Source organism: Pelobates fuscus, chromosome 3 (assembly GCF_036172605.1).
Source record: "Pelobates fuscus isolate aPelFus1 chromosome 3, aPelFus1.pri, whole genome shotgun sequence".
Taxonomy (NCBI): Eukaryota; Metazoa; Chordata; class Amphibia; order Anura; family Pelobatidae; genus Pelobates; species Pelobates fuscus.
The window spans coordinates 277,377,907-277,397,390 of NC_086319.1; the positions used below are offsets into that span (position 1 = coordinate 277,377,907).

At 43.5% G+C, this 19,484-nt stretch overlaps 1 protein-coding gene across 2 annotated transcripts in view; it reads right to left on the minus strand.

Annotated features, from left to right (window-relative positions):
• Positions 1-19,484, minus strand: part of KCNIP3 (potassium voltage-gated channel interacting protein 3) — a 156,708-nt gene that overhangs the window by 36,156 nt on the left and 101,068 nt on the right. The window contains exon 1 of one of the 2 annotated variants that reach the window (XM_063445570.1): positions 16,888-17,265. The exons of the other annotated variant lie outside the window; for it this stretch is intronic. Within the exon in view, the coding sequence (XP_063301640.1) occupies positions 16,888-16,990 (103 nt within the window). The 5' untranslated portion in view covers positions 16,991-17,265. Of the gene's footprint in view, positions 1-16,887; positions 17,266-19,484 lie in introns of those variants that run through there. 2 annotated transcript variants of the gene reach the window in all.

The following is a 19,484-nucleotide window of genomic DNA, read 5'->3' on the forward strand; positions in this document are numbered from 1 at the left end:
GCGAAATATATAATTGTAAAATATTTAAATTAATTAATTAAATTAATTGAACCCCTGAGGGTTCAAAAAATAAATAAAAGTTAACCCTAAAGGGTTAAAAAAAAATTGGATCACAGTATAATACTGTGAGCTGTATTTTGATCACTTTAAGTAGTGATCAACTGGCAGGGAATGGGGTTACTTTTTATTAGGACTGAGTAAAGGGGGGTGGGATTTTTTTTACTTTTTTAAAAACGTTATTCAAACTTTTTTTACTTTTTAAAACTTTTTTAAAACTTTTAACGTTAACCCCTAGCTAGTCTAACACCCAATTCCCCACTAACTTCCACCCACCCCATCTAGCTAAATATATCATTTTAATATATTTAAATTAATAAAATAAAGGGGGTTAAAAAAAAAAATCAGATCACAGTAAAATGTAGTCCCTGCCAATTGATCACAGGTAGTCAGTGATCAATTGGCAGGGAAGGGGCTAATTTTATTAGAGCGGTGAAAAGGGGTGGGAGGGTGGGATTTTACTTAAACTTTTTTTTTTTTTTTTAACAGGGAGAAGATCAGCAGTGATCCGTCTCCCTGCACTTCACACTGACCGCGGAAGAACAGGGAGGCGGATCCTGAGTCCCTGCAGCTCATGTGCTCGCTTTGACAGCCTGTCAGAGCGATCACTGCTGCAGGGGTAGCGCGATCGGGTGCTCCCGGTCTGCCTCTCGCCGATTGCGGCTATCTGGGGATAACTTTACCACATGACGGACCCGGTCCGTTGTTCGGCGTTAACTGTTTCCCCGCCATGATGGACCGGGTTAAGGACTGATCAAAACAAAACGTAAACAAAACCTGGAATTTGACTATATGTCTGTTCAACCGTAATTCACCTCTTTCATATTAAGTGCACCCACACTATATATCATTTTATTCAGGGGAAACAGGGCTTTCATTTAACATCAAATATTTAGCTATGAAACATAATTTAATATGAATAAACTATAAAAGAAAATGGGAAAAAATAAGAAAAAACTTTCTTTCTACATGACATTTTAACTGTGAATGTCATAATACTGTTTGCTTTTACTGCATACCCCATATGTACAGGATTTATGATGTTTTAGTCAAAGTTAGTGTTAATATTTGTTTGTGTGTGAAAAATGCAAAAAACTAATTTGAACGCCAATTTTGACCAGTGTAAGTGGCTTCTAAAAAAGATTGGACATTGGACCCCATTTGCAATACCTTAAGTTGTCTACTATTGCAAATGGTATGCCATCGTGGGGGTAATTTTCATTCCTGGGCTACCATACGGTCTCAAAGGCAACGTAACCAATCTGGCGAATTTCAATGTGAAAAAAAGCCTTATATTTGACTCTGTAACTTTTGAAAACACCATAAAACCTGTACATGAGGTGTACTGTTATACCAGGGTGACTTCGCTGAACACAAATATTAGTGTTTCAAAACAGTAAAACATATCACAACAATTATATCGTCAGTGTAAGTGCCATTTGTGTGTGAAAAATGCACAAAATGTCACATTCACTGATGATATCATCGTTGTAATACATTTTACTGTTTTGAAACACTAATATTTGTGTTCAGCGAAGTCTTCCCAGTAAAACAATACCACCCATGTACAGGTTTTATGGTGTCTTGGTAAGTTACAGTGTTATATATAGTGCTAGCAAATGAAATTCCATGGCCTTTCGGCCTGGGTTGTCAGGCAGGTCCCGCAAATTGTAATTATTAAAATGACCTAATTATGTAACATTATTACATAAATATGGAAATACTGGGACTCACTATAGGAGGCCTATGGGGATATAGAGGAGAGTCACGCTGATGGGGTACAAGACCTTCAAACGGGAACCTACCACGGCTAGCAGCCCAAATCGGAATACAGGGCACCGCCCAGGGGGTCTGTGGGAAGGGGAGAACACAATGAGTACCGAAACCTAAGGGGCGGGCAAGAATAGGGGGTAGGGGGCAAATGAAGAAGGAACGTAATCCCAGTTTACCGCATTTTTACGATCTCACACAGTCATATAGTGGGCATAGGGCCTACGAACCGCGGTTGGATCACCGGATTGAGGGAACAAGCAGGCCGTACTAATGTATACAGGTGTCTGCTTACTGTAATGACTTGTGGAAGGTAACACAATGAAATCTGCAACCAGCTGGACATGTTCAGTATAACCACACGTGTTCCACTCTACCCATGTCTATGCGGATGTGTTGTCGATATGTATATGGTACAGTGTGCAGACTGTTGGTGTTGGTCAAAGGATATATGAACTGTAATGTGACATGTTTAATGAAAATTCCAATAAAAATTAATTCAAGGAATATAAAAAATATTACATAAATATATACGTAGAATTATACATATGGAAGGCTTGGCCTGTAATTGTGGGAGGGACTATTAGTCCTATTTAAACCAGGTAATATATTGAAGGCTTTTACGTTCATACAATCACTAAAGTACTTTTATTGTAAGCCTGTTCGGCTAAATCCTGCAGGGTCATTCCCTTAAAGCGGTAGCTAATGTATTTTACATAGTAACATAAGTATACTAATTAGGAAACTGTTTCACGCTCCAGTTTTTCTGTCTTATGCATCTTATGCACAATTATGGTCATGTTCCCCTAATGCATTTCATGTTTTACATTTTGTTATTTGATCCATACAAGCTATGCAGTATATAAATAATATAGCAATTAAATGATGTTTTATTTTCCCTCCTATTTTAAGATTATACAATTACTGACATTAGTTACAGCGGTTCTTTCTTGATAAAATACAACTGCATTATTTAAAGAGGTAGGCCTCTAAATTACCTACCTACTAGTATTTTCCCATGAAATCCTTTCTGGTAACCAGGACTATAAATTAAATAAGTCACAATTTGTCTCCCCAAACATTAGTTCAAGTTACCGCCTGGGGGCATTCAGAAACTAACAGTTCATAATCCCATTAAAAGACTTCCAATACATAGTATCCTGTTTAGGAACATCTCCGATTTACTAGACGAGACCCCATTTGAGAAGGTCACTAACCTCATAATCAAATCTGCAGCCTACATAGCTTTCTACAGTTTATTAAGACCTAAAGAATTTTCTGTGGAGAAGGCATCTGACTTTAAATCATGCCTTAAGAAACCTGGGGTTAGGTTCTAACTCAATCATTATGACATGTTTTAGGAACAAGTAGGGGTCATTCTTACCATTACCGAATACGTCATACCGGACAACAGCAGGTAAAAACAAACAAAAAAAAACAGTTACGTAGTACGTAAGGTTAAATAAACCCTCGCCAATTATGTATAATCCCGTAGTCCTCGCTATAGTTGAGTGGTCCCGCAAGGCCAACAATCATTCCTTCGATCAGAGGTACAAGACCAATCCACCCAACGCATAGTTATAGCCTTGCATCAAGTCATAGTTAGGGCCTCACTCGTCACGGCCAATCGATATTAAAATCTTATACGTGTCACCGAGAGGCCAACACCCCGCCACTCACCTCAGTGGCACAAAGGCCCCACAAGCCAAATCATAGGTAGAGCCTCTCTAAGCCACTTGGCAAGTAGTTAGGGCGTCATCCGTCACCTAAGATAGTGAGTATAATACAATTTCGCCTTAGGGCACTAATCTAGTAAACTGGGTTACTGCAGATCTACACGACTACCATACTAACCAAGCCATCTGCCTTGCACCCATAGCATGTCTAACGCTTCCATACAAGGAGACGACCTATCGGTTACCAGCACCCCGGCCAGATCAGGCTAGCAGAGAAGGCAAACCGCACTGGACAGCCCAGCGTCCAGCTATAGATCCTGGACAATTCCAAAAATCAATATGGAACTTAAAAAGAGAAATATCCCTTTCCCGGCCACAGCCAGGAAAGCCAAACTTTTTCGCCTATTAAACACAAACGAGGACAATGAAAGACCTTGCCCTAGTTCTGAATTTAATGTTCAAAACAGCCGGTCAGAACTGCACATTATGATGGCCTTCCTAGTGTCTTCCGTAGCCACAATAAATAATAGGTTGGATAATCTGGAGTCAAATAATAGACCAACCATTCCTGAGGTTCCAGTGCCTATAGCCCAGCCAGAGCCTAACTCAGGAGGTAACAATAACCCTCTACCCGCTAAAAGTACCAATATTATAAACCCTATTCACCTAATACCACAAAATCTTAAGCGTGACATAATAGAGGGGAAAGACATTAATCTGGCTTCACTACTCATAGCTTCTCAAGACGTAATCGAGAACAGGTCATACACGTTTGATGACTTGTCAGTAGTTATGAAGTCTAGAGACCCAAGACTGAACAGGAAACTAAATATCCCTGAATTTGTCCTGGCTTTCGGCCTGTATAGAGACGTAATTTGTACTGCTCTTCCCCTCCGTAGAGAAGAACTTGATTTATATTTACATAAAATTATTGTCTTGGCATATAAATACGGAGGCTACGCCTTTTATAACTACCACAAGTCTTTCGCATCAAGATCAGCTGCGTCACTGGCTCAATATAACACGCCTACCGACTGGGGACAGTTAGACACTGAACTATTTTTAAGGCATTTTGCGGGTCTCAAAACACCTTCTTGGGCAATATGTTCTTCAGCAGCTCATACTGTTAACTTTTGTCCCGACAACATAGCAATTCCCTCAACCAGCAATGCATCCCCGAATATCAACCCAACACGACCCAAAGAGAATTGAGAGACAAATTAGGCAGGCCAATCGTTTTTCTGGGTAAAGTTCAAGTCTGTAACAATTTCAATGCCGAAGGTTGTAGTTACAGTGCTTGCAGACTCCTTCACGTGTGCTCCCTTTGTTACAGAGCACATGCTAAAACCATGTGCCCAAACAGGTTGTACCCTAAAAGATCTTCCACACCAATAAACATTCCTAATTTGCAACATTACCTGTCTAATTATCCTTCTTTACATCTGGTACAATTTCTCACATCTGGGTTTTCTAATGGGTTTCACACAGGTTTTGTTGCACTTCCCACAGGAATTCTGGAATGCCCCAACCTACAGTCAGCACTCACAGACCCTAGTAGTCTACAAGAATTCCTACATAAAGAAATCAACAATGGTTTCATGATAGGGCCTTTCACAACCCCACCTTTCACCTCCTGGAGAACAAACCCCCTAGGCATAGCTACAGGGAAATTTAATAATAAAAAGAGACTCATAACTGATTTTTCAGCACCTCACTCTTCCACTACACTTAGCTTAAATGCACTAATTCCGTCCGAGGATTTCTCTCTTCAATATGCAAGAATAGACGATGCCATACAAGCTATCATTCACTCCGGCAAGGCTGCATGGTTAAGTAAAACAGATATCACTAATGCATTCAAACTACTACCTATACATCAGTCACTCTGGCACCTGCATGGCGTTAAGTGGGAAGACAAGTACTATTTCGCTACCAGACTAACTTTCGGCTCAAAAAGCAGCCCCAAGATTTTTGATATTTCCGCCAACACTTTGACCTGGCTCCTACTTAAAGGATCACTATAGAGTCAGGAACACAAACATGTATTCCTGACCCTATAGTGTTAAAACCACCATCTAGCCCCCCTGTGCCCCTCATGCCTCCATAAATATAGTGAAAATCTTACTGTATTCAAGCCAGAGCTGTAACTCTGCATGCTGTTAGACTCAGAAAAGCAAGCAGTCTGATGACATCATCAGAAGTGGTAGCCTGATCCAATCAAAATGCTTCCGCATAGGATTGGCTGAGACTGACAAAGAGGCAGATCAGGGGCAGAGCCAGCATGATTCAAACACAGCCCTGGCAATCAGCAACTCCTCATAGAGATGAATTGAATCAATGAATCTCTATGAGGAAAGTTCAGAGGGAGGAGACACAGAATGTTTGGATGGATTTTAGGCAGCCATGACCCAGGAAGGATCTCTAACAGCCATCTGAGGAGTGGCAATTGAAGTTATCACTAGGCTGTAATGTAAACACTGCATTTTCTCTGAAAAGACAGTGTTTACAGCAAAAAGCCTGAAGGTAATGATTCTACTCACCAGAACAAATTCAATAAGCTGTAGTTGTTCTGGTGACTATAGTGTCCCTTTAACAAATGCAGATGTCCTGTAATCATTCACTATTTCTACGATTTCCTCTCTATTGAACCATGTGACAGACCCCTTTTGGAGTGACAGATACCATCTCGGAGAATTGCAGTTGTATTTGGATTATTGTGGATTTCGGGTACTTGTGGATCCGTACGGTACACGCCGCCACGTGGAAAGAACAATGGGTCGCGGCCATTTTGACCGCATGAACTAATGACCGAACACTCCCGAACTTTCCACACGACGAATTTCAACCTTACCGGTAACGTACGCCCATACTGGTCGACAGATCCACAGTACCGAAATAGAGACACCGGATCCAAGAGAGAGTTTTTGTTTATGTTATATGGTTCCTGAATAAATGGTGCAAACGTGTATTTCGCGAACGGCCCAACCGATCTAGGGGATTTTCACGTATATTGTTCCCTTAGATCTCCGTTCCCTAATACACGTAGCACATTGCATTTTCGTTATATATTGTGTGTGTTATTAAACCTGTAATATTTGTGAAATATTCTGCTCGGTACAGTGGGAGTGACTCCCACTGTAAATGTATTATCTCCTCCGGATACGGGGAGGAGTTGTTGTACGGCATAAAAGCCCGAGTTGCAGAATAAACATTATTCCTACTTTGACCCTCAACACAGAGTCTCGTCTCGTGCTTGGAGGGGATGGTTATTACTTGGATGTCGTAATTATGGGGAACCTGTTATGCTTTAGCTGACTTCGTGCTTGGGGGAAAGGACACCTTCTCAGCGGCGTAAACCCCTACTACACCGGGGTGCCGCTACAATTGGTGGCAGCGGCGGGATCGTTCTTTCACCCCAGAAGGACAGCTACCGAGAGCAATCAGGATGGAGGCCTACTACGGAAGGTTGAAACGATCTACCCTAAAAGACTTGTTGGAGAGCCGTGGTCGTTCGGCTAGCAACAAAAAGAAAAGAGACATTTTGGCAGAATTGGTCGCATTGGACTTAGCTGAACAGAATGGCGAACTGGGTGTCGAACCAAACCCAGAACCGGAGATCGCATTGGTCCGAACCCCGGAAGACGAACAATTCGACCACGAGGTGAGGGTAAGGCTGGCTCACTACGGACCAAACCCCTCACCTAGGATCGTGACTCAAGTAATTGCGGCGGTCGATGCCAACCGGCGCCAGACTTCAACCAGCGCCAGTCCAATTGCTGGGACTTTTCAAACTCCCGAGGAAAAGAGGAAAGTACACTTTGCCGCTTTTAAAAATTTCGTCGAAACAGAAGGGGAGATTGACCAGTACTTAGCGGATTTTGAGCGGCAATGTGCCTTGCATAAAGTACCCTCCGAGGAGTGGGTTAAAATTTTGTCTGGCAAATTATCCGGACGAGCCAGTGATGCTTTCCGGGCGATCCCGGACCATGAGGTGGGAAATTATCGATTGGTCAAGGAAGCTCTATTGTCCCGATATGCGGTAACCCCCGAAGCATATCGGAGACGCTTCCGGGAATCCCGAAAGCAAACCGGTGACTCCTACACCGAATGGGCCTGCCGACTACAACGCACGGCTGGCCACTGGATGGATGGGTGCCAAGCTACCACCGCGGAGGAGGTATTACAATTGTTTTTGTTGGAGCATTTTTTTGAAAAGGTGGACAAGGAGCTCAGAGAGTGGATTCGGGATAGGCGACCACTTACCCTACCCGAAGCCGCCCGGCTGGCCGACGAGTATGCAGACGCCCGCAAACCCGACCCCTCGGTCCAAAAGGCAGCTCCCCGAGTAGAAAGCCGCCCAGTCGGCCCTACTCCAACCACCCCCGCTAATCAACCTATCTACAACACTCCCTCCCGCTTCACCCAGTCCAGTGTCCCGGACCGCCGGCGGTGCCATAGGTGCCAACAGGTGGGCCACCTGAGAGACAAATGCCCACTAGATCCAGCTCGACAAGCTTCTTGGAGGAAGCCCGCTGAAGGGAACACCCGGCCCTTTACCTCAGGGGCCCATTGCATTGAAGCCCAGCCCCTGGGGGAAGAGCAATGGGAAATTTTGCACGAGGCCAACCCCCTATATGCGGCTGCCGTAGACAACCGTCAACATCACCGACAAACAGTCCGAGTAAATGGACAAGTTGTCAGTGGATTACGAGACACTGGGGCCACCCTAACATTGATCCAACACGACCTGGTCCCAGAAAAAGAACATACTGGCCAAACGGTGGCCGTTAGAGTGGCCGGGGGTGCGGTGCATCGTCTCCCCACGGCCCGAGTGCATTTGGACTGGGGGGTGGGAGCTGGCCAAGTGAATGTGGGCCTGATGAAAGGGCTACCAGCGGAAGTACTCTTGGGAAATGATTTAGCCCCGCTGTTGTCCGCTTTTGCCCCTCAAGGCCCTGCTGGAGCCTGCCCTGTCACCACCCGGGCTCAGGCTCGTGCTATTGGAATCGGCCCGCCGGTCGCGGAGACCCAGGTAAGACCTAACCCTCCGACTGTGACCTTAGGACAGACCCCCTTAGACTGGGATACCCCTGAGACTTTTGGGAGGGAGACGCGGGAAGACGTCACTCTACGAAAGTATAGGGATAAGGCAGATAAAGGGGAACCGGGGACAGATGGGGAAAGCTACGAGTGGGTGGGGGATAGACTGTATAGGATCCCCAGGAGCCCGCAACAGATAAAAACCCCGTCCCGCAGAAGCAACTAGTGCTACCGAAAAAATACCGACAAGAGATCATGAGGATCGCTCACGATATACCCTTAGCTGGCCATTTAGGAGTACGTCGCACGGGCCATAGGATTACCCAGAATTTCTTCTGGCCAGGGTTTAACCGGGACGTGCGACAATACTGCAGAACCTGTGACACTTGCCAACGGGTGGGTAAGAGGGGAGATCGCCCAAAGGCTAAATTAATGTCGATGCCGATCATTGGGGAACCTTTCTATAGGGTCGCCGTCGACATTGTAGGCCCCCTAGCGCGACCTAGCCCATCCGGTAAGAAGTACATTCTTACTGTGGTGGACTATGGGACCCGGTACCCCGAGGCAGTACCCCTGCCAAATATTGAAGCTGAGACGGTAGCCGATGCATTGGTTAAGATATTCACTCGGGTGGGGTTCCCTAAAGAAATCCTATCCGACCCGGGAACCCAGTTCACTGCCTTACTCACACAGCAGTTATGGAAAGTGTGCCACATTAAACCCCTGCTCAGTTCCCCGTACCACCCCCAAACTAACGGTCTCTGTGAGCGCTTTAATGGGACTCTCAAACAAATGTTGAGGACCTTTACGGACGGTTGCAGAGACTGGGAGAGATTCTTACCCCACCTGTTATTTGCGTATAGGGAGGTCCCCCAAGAATCTACGGGTTTTTCTCCCTTTGAGGTATTGTATGGGAGGAGGGTGCGAGGACCCCTCGATCTCATTCGGGACCACTGGGAAGGGGAAACCGAACAGGCAGGGACGCCTATTGTGCCATATGTCCTGGAACTCCGGGACCGCATGGAGCAACTCTCCCTATTGGTAAGGGAGAATCTCCAGGCGGCCCAGGGGCGACAGAAACGATGGTACGATAGGGGTGCCCGGCAACGACTATTCCACATAGGGCAGAAGGTATTGGTGCTAAAACCGGTGAAGGACAACAAACTGCAAGCTGCGTGGCAGGGTCCTTACAAGGTTCTAGCCCAACTCTGTGATACCACCTACCTTATTGCCAGCTGTGCAGATGAAAGGATCCAACGATCCTTTCATGTGAACATGTTGAAGGAATACCAAGAACGACAGGAAGATATTAACGCTGTTTGTGCCCCAGCTACGGATGACCCCGAAAATTTACCCCTACCTGACCTGCTAGAAAGGGAGACTCACCCCGACCCAGTTAGCCTAGTGAAGCTGGGAGAGCGACTGAACCCTACTGAGCTAGAGCAAGCTAGACAGCTCCTATGGGAAAAACAGAGTACCTTCTCCCAGGAGCCAGGATACACCACCCTGGCCATGCACAAAGTAGAAACCCCAGGGCAGGCCCCCCTCCGACAACCCCCTTACCGTATTCCGGAAGCCGTCCGGGACGGGATGCTAAAGGAAATACGGGAAATGACCCAGCTGGGGGTCATTGAGCCATCAGACAGTCCCTGGGCCTCTCCCGTAGTCCTAGTCCCCAAGAAAGACGGAACCACTCGGTTCTGCGTCGACTACAGACGACTGAATGAAAAGACTACCACTGACGCTTACCCCATGCCCCGGGTAGACGAATTATTAGATCGCATAGCCAGGGGTAACTATCTCTCTACCATAGACCTCTGCAAGGGTTATTGGCAGATTCCCCTGGCCGAGGATGCCGTCCCCAAGTCGGCATTTGTCACCCCGTTTGGCTTATACCAATTTAAGGTCATGCCATTCGGGATGAAAAATGCCCCGGCTACGTTCCAGCGAATGGTGGATCGGCTCCTCGATGGATTCCAGGAGTTTGCGTGTGCATACCTGGATGACATTGCGATCTACAGTGAGTCTTGGGAAGAACATTTAGTCCACGTAGGGGTAGTACTAGATAAGATTCGGGCCGCGGGCCTGACACTAAAACCCGAGAAGTGCCATTTAGGAATGGCCGAGGTCCAATACCTGGGTCACCGAGTAGGGTGTGGAAACCAGAGGCCGGAGCCTGCCAAGGTTGAAGCAGTAGCGAACTGGCCCACACCTAATACCAAGACCCAAGTATTGGCCTTCTTAGGGACCGCCGGGTATTATAGGCGCTTTGTCCCTGATTATAGTACGGTAGCCAAGCCCCTGACTGACTTGACCAAAAAGAATTTACCCAGACAGGTCCTGTGGTCTCCCGCTTGCGAAGCCGCATTCCAATCCCTCAAACATGCTCTTGTTAATGCTCCTGTCTTGGCTGCCCCAGTACCTAACAAACGTTTCCTTGTACATACAGACGCTTCCATGTATGGACTGGGGGCTGTGCTGAGCCAAATCGGGGAAGATGGAAAAGAGCATCCGGTCGCATACCTCAGCCGAAAGTTGTTACCGAGGGAAGTGAGCTATGCGGCCGTAGAGAAAGAGTGCCTGGCCCTGGTATGGGCATTGAAAAAACTAACTCCTTATCTGTATGGACAGGAATTTTCCTTGGTAACCGACCACAACCCATTGGTATGGCTTAACCGGGTCGCAGGAGACAATGGCCGATTGTTAAGATGGAGCTTGGCCCTGCAAACGTACAATTTCACCATCAGCTATCGACCCGGTAAGCTAAATGGCAACGCCGATGGGCTGTCTCGACAACTTGACAATTCTCCGGATAAGTGAATTCCGGTCATCCCTAAGTTAATCCGAAAGGATCAAGCCAGGTCTGCCGGAGTGTACCACTAGGAGGGAGCCGTGTGACAGACCCCTTTTGGAGTGACAGATACCATCTCGGAGAATTGCCGTTGTATTTGGATTATTGTGGATTTCGGGTACTTGTGGATCCGTACGGTACACGCCGCCACGTGGAAAGAACAATGGGTCGCGGCCATTTTGACCGCATGAACTAATGACCGAACACTCCCGAACTTTCCACACGACGAATTTCAACCTTACCGGTAACGTACGCCCATACTGGTCGACAGATCCACAGTACCGAAATAGAGACACCGGATCCAAGAGAGAGTTTTTGTTTATGTTATATGGTTCCTGAATAAATGGTGCAAACGTGTATTTCGCGAACGGCCCAACCGATCTAGGGGATTTTCACGTATATTGTTCCCTTAGATCTCCGTTCCCTAATACACGTAGCACATTGCATTTTCGTTATATATTGTGTGTGTTATTAAACCTGTAATATTTGTGAAATATTCTGCTCGGTACAGTGGGAGTGACTCCCACTGTAAATGTATTATCTCCTCCGGATACGGGGAGGAGTTGTTGTACGGCATAAAAGCCCGAGTTGCAGAATAAACATTATTCCTACTTTGACCCTCAACACAGAGTCTCGTCTCGTGCTTGGAGGGGATGGTTATTACTTGGATGTCGTAATTATGGGGAACCTGTTATGCTTTAGCTGACTTCGTGCTTGGGGGAAAGGACACCTTCTCAGCGGCGTAAACCCCTACTACACCGGGGTGCCGCTACAAACCACACCACTTCACACCAAGCAGCCTACATCACATGCTGTCTCTGTTTAGGATTTAGGAGTCCCAGTAGCCCCAGACAAAACAGAAGGTCCCAACACTGAGATTACCTTCCTGGGGATAACACGTAATTCAGTTTCTATGCAAGCTAGCCTGCCTCAAAAGAAAGTAGACAGAATTCTTACATACATCGATATCTGCACCTCACAAGGCTCTTGCACCAGGAAAGAGCTACAGTCACTCAATTTCACGATGAGGATAATTCCACAGGGGAGGTCATTTATTTACAGAATTCTCTCTCTCTTACATGGTCTCCCCGACGACGATTCCACAACTAACTTAGACGAACCAGCTAGAGCAGATTTAAAAATGTGGCATCTTTTTCTGTCCTCTTGGAATGGCAGGTCATTATTCGTTCCCACCATTTCTGACGATTCCCTGGTAGTTTGGACTGACACATCATGTGCCATAGGTTATGCAGCGATATTTGGTAATGACTGGGTATATGACTCTTGGTCACTAGAGACTACCTCACTAGAGAATTTCAACACCACCTCAGCACTATTTGAAATCTTTCCGATTGAAGCTGCTGCACACATATGGGGTAAAGAATGGAGAGGTCAATCAGTCAGGTGTTTTTTTTCAAGACAAAGGTAACTAAGGCTAATACTGAATGAAAATGAAGTGCAGTTGTAGACAGAATTTCGGTTTGCATTGGACTGTATGATTTCTGTTGGCCTTTTTTCACATGTAGAAGTAATGTGATTTGTATTTCACTGAGTGAAAATGCAAGGTATAAATGTAATTTTTGACAAGGCACTTCTTTTTTATTTCTTTTTAGAATATTACATGCAAAATGGTTGCAGTCCTTCCTGCATCAATAAACAACATACATGTTTATATATAGAATCACTAAGTGTGCAAATAGCCTCTCCTACAGAAGCAAGATGTGAGTAGCCCGAGCTCCTTAATAACTGGTAGTTTCAATCCAAACATGCCCATCAACAAGCCTGGAGCATCCTCTTGCTCTTCAGCTTATCAGACTACAGCACCCATCACTCCAAATCAGACTTTGGACAAGGCTGCAGTCTACCAAAGGCTGGAGGGCTCACTTTGCCCTTGGGAGAAGCAAACTGTTAATTGTAGATATCTCTTTACCAACAATCTAAAATAAGACAAGATGGTTACAGTTTCTTCACATAAGAAAATATTATCTTTCCTAATAAACAGAGTGGCAGTATGATACCGTGACATGCAGAACACCCCCTGTAACCTAGTGCTCACTGCAGAGTGTCATCTTTCAGCGCTCTGCCTCCTCTCCCCCCCCCCCCACCGCAGGTTCTCCACCTTCCTGCAAATCCGCATCCCCCCCATCCTAAAAATAGCCCCAGCTACAGGCAGGGGATAGAAATATACAGCACATACAGCATCCAGATAGAGTTTCTTTTGTAAAATGACGCATTGTTAGAGGAGGTAAATGCAGAGGGGGATACCCTCTTTGGCTTAACTATTTTATCCCCGTCTCACTTTTAATGAACCAGATGTTGGTAAGAGAAGCCTGGGACTTGCTGAATTGTGCTAAAGATGCTGTGATTGCATTAACATGGAAATACAGACCCAGCCTTTATAAATGGCCAGGATGTGGTGGAATTGGGCCATATACGATCAGATAGGCAGTCTGTCTATATTGCACATACAGTAAACAAATACAGATAATACATTAATAATTGTAGACGTTATAACAACGATACATGTTAAACAAAAAACAATGAATTAATACAACTGTCAGGGTTATTTACAAGTGTTAGAATTTCAAGTGAATTCAAACTTAAAGCCAAAATAGCTGAATTAGAAAATATCATATTCAATATTCAATATTCTCTTGTTATTTTGGCCTAAAATTTGAAATTCACTTTAAATTGTCATTTTATTGAATAACCGGTTAGACCTTCCTAGACTCTGCATGCAGGGCCCTCTTCACCACGTGTTTGTCAACATTCTTTCTCTATGTCAATGACTTGCTGATAATTGTAAAACACTGCTGAAAATGTTGGAGCTATATAAAGGCTAATAATATTGCTATAAAAATAAAATTTGCTATAGATTCATGGAATAATCTTCCAGTTGAGGAGGCTATAATTAAATCAGCCTGGGATAAATCTATCCTTAGTTTAAAGATTAGCATGGAAAAAAAAAAATGACATGGATTTATAAAATGGGAATTTTAAATTTTAGGTAAAAAAAAAAAAACATCTTTGACTTGAATAACTTTGACTTTCGAATGTGGCCTAAAATATCACTCTGACGCCACTTTATTCACTAAACTGTAACAAATTGAAATCCCAGTGGGAAAATGAAGGCAGGAATAGCTAATCTGGAAACATTCTCCAACTATCTACTGTCACAGCTTGCCTGCTTTAGTCTAGGTTTTTCCTTTCGGTTTCCAATTCGCTGTTTTCCAATGTTTGATGTTTTGTGAATACATTTCTTTGAATTAGAGACAATTCACAATTTAGTGAATAACCCTGTTTGGGTGTTGATGGACCTTTTAAAGAGTTACCTCTCTCATATTCCTAAGACAAATTGCTTGACTCTCTTGTTGCAGAGCTTTGGTCACTATGCGATGATGGCCACATGCCCCACATAGTAGAGGCAGCCTATGGAAATGGTATTCTACAGGATATTGGTGTCACACATGGTGGGTAAGAAAAGTATTTCCTATTAATTTACTGGTTTAAAATGATGGTCTTAACAGTCCTGAAGCATTATTACCAGGTTTTTGTCTTGTGCACATGCAGTCAGATCCACGTAGTCTGTCTGCTCAAGGGTGATCTGTCCAAAAATCTAATGCATTGTTTATACCTGTGGATGTGAAACTGTAGTAAGTGCACACTTAGCAGACCCAATCGTCCTACAGGAAATCCAGCTTCCATGAAATGTGATGCACCCACAGGTGCACATGGAAATTGACAGCTGGGCATGGGGAAATCCTAACCAGTCAATGAAATTCAGTAGAAGGGAATGGAGCAATGCAATGACTACTGATAGGAACAAACCAGTTATTATCCGCATGTCCACAATATATCAATAAAAATCACAACTATTGTGTATCTGCCTGCTAATACAGACACTACGAGCCTGCATATGGGCCTTATTGAATGTTTTGTGTTTGTATTTATCTAGGCTAAACTTGATATACTCTTACACATATGTATCATCTCCTAATTTTACTAAACATTGCAGTGTTTGTTTGAGGGTGTTTTCACTAAATCAGGAGTCGCAGAGTATTGACAAGAGAATTGCAAATTGTAGATAAAATAAATTAACTTGAAAGATTCTACAGCTTGGCTATTTTTTCAGTTTAGCTTTTTTTTTTTAGTCTTTTTGCAAAAATATGCAATTCCTTCGCTAATTCTTCACAATCCCCTGTTTAGCAAATAAATCACTGCCTCATTTTATCAGCAGCTAATATCAAGAATAAGAGGTACTCCGTAAGTATACATAGATCACTATTACAGGCCGATGTGCAGGATTGCATTGTATATTACTAGGAAGATAGGTAACATGACTGTAACTCAAACAAGCTTTACACCAGTTTTTAATGAGTCAGTCCTCCTGCACAAGCATTCGTTTACCAATCTCTATCCACACACACATACCAGTCTCCCTAATAGCTAAATCCTGAGCGGGTGGTATTTAGTGGTACATGATGGAGAACTGATTTTGGATGTATTTTGTTACACCACATCTGGCTCACATTCCAGGTAGAAACCCGGTCTAGTGTAGACTACCTTTGGATATTGGAATACAACTCTCATCATGCCAGGTTAATGATGAGGGAATCTGCAAATCAGCATATAATGGCAATCATTTGTCCATGCCTGCATTACATTGTACTCATTATGTTTTGGAGGCCACACTCCATAAAACCCATTTTCAGACAGGGTGGATTTCAAAGTGACACTGAAACAGGACTAGCTTTATTATATTAACACAGATACCTTGTGGAATGGTGAACTCCTGTGTTTTTTCAGCCTGCTTCCCCCTGCTGTATAAGCCACAGTGTATCCTCTCCATTAGTCTCTGCAGCTTAATGTTCACATCTCCCATCCTAATAGATTTATCTATATAAAGCTATATTCAGATCCGCCTGCACTCACTGATATCATGTCTGCTTCACTTATTGAAGTTATTACAGCTGGTTTTATACTGCAGCTTGCAAGGAACGGATGTTAAATATACTTATATTATTACTTATATTAATATATATTTATATATTATAGATTTTATTTCTCATCAAATCAGAGAGACAAAAACACACACATACAACTGTCAATTAATACAAGAATATATAATCCTAGGTGTGTATATATATATATATATATATATATATATATATATATATATATATATATATACACATACACAGACATACAAACACATACACACACACACACTGGGAAATTAAGAGTGTTAAGAATCAAGTTTACAAAGAATAAGCAATCAAGGTTAATTTGGAGAGACAGACAGGGCAACCTCTTGAGATATTAGGTCTCTACAAGTGCACACAAACAACAGATAATGACCAATTTTATTATTTAACAGGAATAGATCTACAAATTGACTTTCTACCTGATAAAAGTTCCCCAGAGTGATTGAGAGCTAATGAGCAAATATGGACTAACAAGGCAGGAAGAGGTGATTAAGAATTCATTAATTACCTTCCATTGACATGGGTTCCAGAATCCCAAACTGCTTGAGAACAGCTACAAACAGTGCAATAACCACTGCGATTGCACACAGTTCCATGCCATGGATCCCCATGATTGGCCAGCTTTCCCCTCTGCGGGGTCCCAGGCTCTGAGCATGTAATCACCCAAGACTCCAGCTCTTCCTTGCCAAGGCCGAGAATCCTACATAACAAAAACTTACAAAACTCACTTCTCCAGGATCACCGGCTAAAAAAAAATCACAGAGGAAGACAAAAAAAAAGGTCCACAGTGGGTCAACAGACCATCCAAACACTCGAGCTGTAAGGGTGAAACTTCAAAGTGCAAGTCTACAACTTGGATAACTGCTGAGGTGGTTTTAGGCAAACATCCTTGTCGATGGATGTATTGGTTACATTTGTGTAGAATGTTCTCAAGTAACCACAAATGGTCACTTCTGCTGGGTCACATAGAGGTAATGTGGCATCATTACCTATGATGTTTTGCAGTCCTTGGGTGTCCGCCCAGAAATGTCCCATTGGATGCAGAAAAACTATCTGGCTCTAGCCAACTTCTCCCCCTCCATCCCTCCCTCCTCTCTTCATATCATCACTTTCTCCTCTGTGGGATGGGGAGGAGCCTCTGAGGAGTACCACTCTCTCATTACATACATTGATTGAGATAACGGTTTCCATAGAGACAGCAGAGTGATGTGGTGTTCTGGAGGAAAAAAGTCTTACCTCAGCAAGCCCGCGGTTTTGAAAAGTGAGCCGGAGGGTTTCTCAGTCCTGCACGTGAAGTAATGTGTGTGTGTGTACAAAGGTGACACACAATGTAAAAAAAGAAAAAAAAAAGAAAACGTAGGGGATAAAAAAGGTAGTCGTTAAAACTCATCCTGTAAGGTCATACACAATCAATGCACGCAGTATTATGAAAAGCACATTAATCTTTGCTATTCTCTCTGATCCTAGATGTGTTTATTTGTTTCGTTGCCACGTTAAGTGCTCATGTAATGATTATTGTGGTTTCAAAAAAATGACTGCCCCTGTGGGAACTTGGGATGGTTCATCCCCTGGTCTATGCAGTATTGGAATCGGTGCAAGGTTGCGGGCTGAATGTCTGAGAGCAATTATTGTAGCTATGACTGTGCTGTTTTAAAATTCTATTGCTTGTGTTTCTCGGTCACTCTTCTAGCCTTACTCCAGTTTCTATTATTGACAAATGATGCATCAACTCATCTATCCGTATGTTTTAGGTATGATTGCATACCCACTGCTAAAATATAATTATACCTCCTACAAAGCAGTGGCTGTCAGTCATCTCTCTAAAACTCATTCACTGTCACCTTCCCTTAAAGGGAACCTATAGTCACCAGAAAAACTACAGCTTATTGAATTTGTTCTGGTTAGTAGAATCATTACCTTTTTGCTGTAAACACTGTCTTTTCAGATAAAATGCAGTGTTTACATTACAGCCTAGTGATAACTTCACTGGCCACTCCTCAGATCCTTCCTGGGTCATGGCTGCCTAAAATGCATCCAAACATTCAGTGCCTCCTCCCTCTGCATGCAGACACTGAACTTTTCTCATAGAGATTCATTGATTCAATTCATCTCTATGAGGAGATGCTGATTGGCCAGGGCTGTGTTTGAATCATGCTGGCTCTGCCCCTGATCTGCCTCCTTGTCAGTCTCAACCAATCCTATGGGGAAGCACTGTGATTGGATCAGGTCACCACTTCTGATGATGTCAGCAAACAGCTTTTTTTTCTAAAGCAAACAGCATGCAGAGTTACAGCTTCAGGGTTGAATACAAGTAAGATTTTGCTATATTTATGGAGGCATGAGGGGCCCAGGGGGGCTAGATGGTGGTTTTAACACTATAGGGTCAGGAATACATGTCTGTGTTCCTGATCCTATAGTGTTCCTTTAACCACGTGATATTTCTCAAATCCTCGCATCTGCCTTCTTAAATAAAAGTGTGTAGCTTTATCCTATCTCTCTATATCTTATTAAATACCCCATTTCTTTTTTTAGCATTGCTCTGTTTCTCTCACTCACTAGAACAGGGGTTCTCAACCCAGTCCTCAAGGACCCCCTACCAATCCAGGATTTAGGGATTACCTGGGTGTGTCTAAGGTGTTTAGAAAAAGGAGTAAAAAAACACCTTAGAGTGTAAGGTGTTTTTTTCTCTTTTTTCTAAACACCTTAGACACACCCAGGTAATCCCTAAATCCTGGACTGGTAAGGAGTCCTTGAGGACTGGGTTGAGAACCCCTGCACTAGAGAAATGCAATTTGGCTGAATTTGGGCAGATCGTGTGTTCTACAGAATTACCATATTCTGATCAGAAATTTACCCAAACTATGGACTAGCTGAAATACCAAACTTGGTGTGAAAAGGGGGAGTGAGGGTGTCAATATTATAATTTCTGTCTGTGGAGACATGATTGATGGGAAAAAAGGATGACTGATGGCAAGGGGACAGTCACTTGATTTTATTCACAAATCAAGTGAGAATTTAGCAATAAAGGGAAAAACAGGACGAGCAATAACAAATAATAAATAAATCTGTATTTTTAAGGTATATCTTTAATGAAAAATATACATT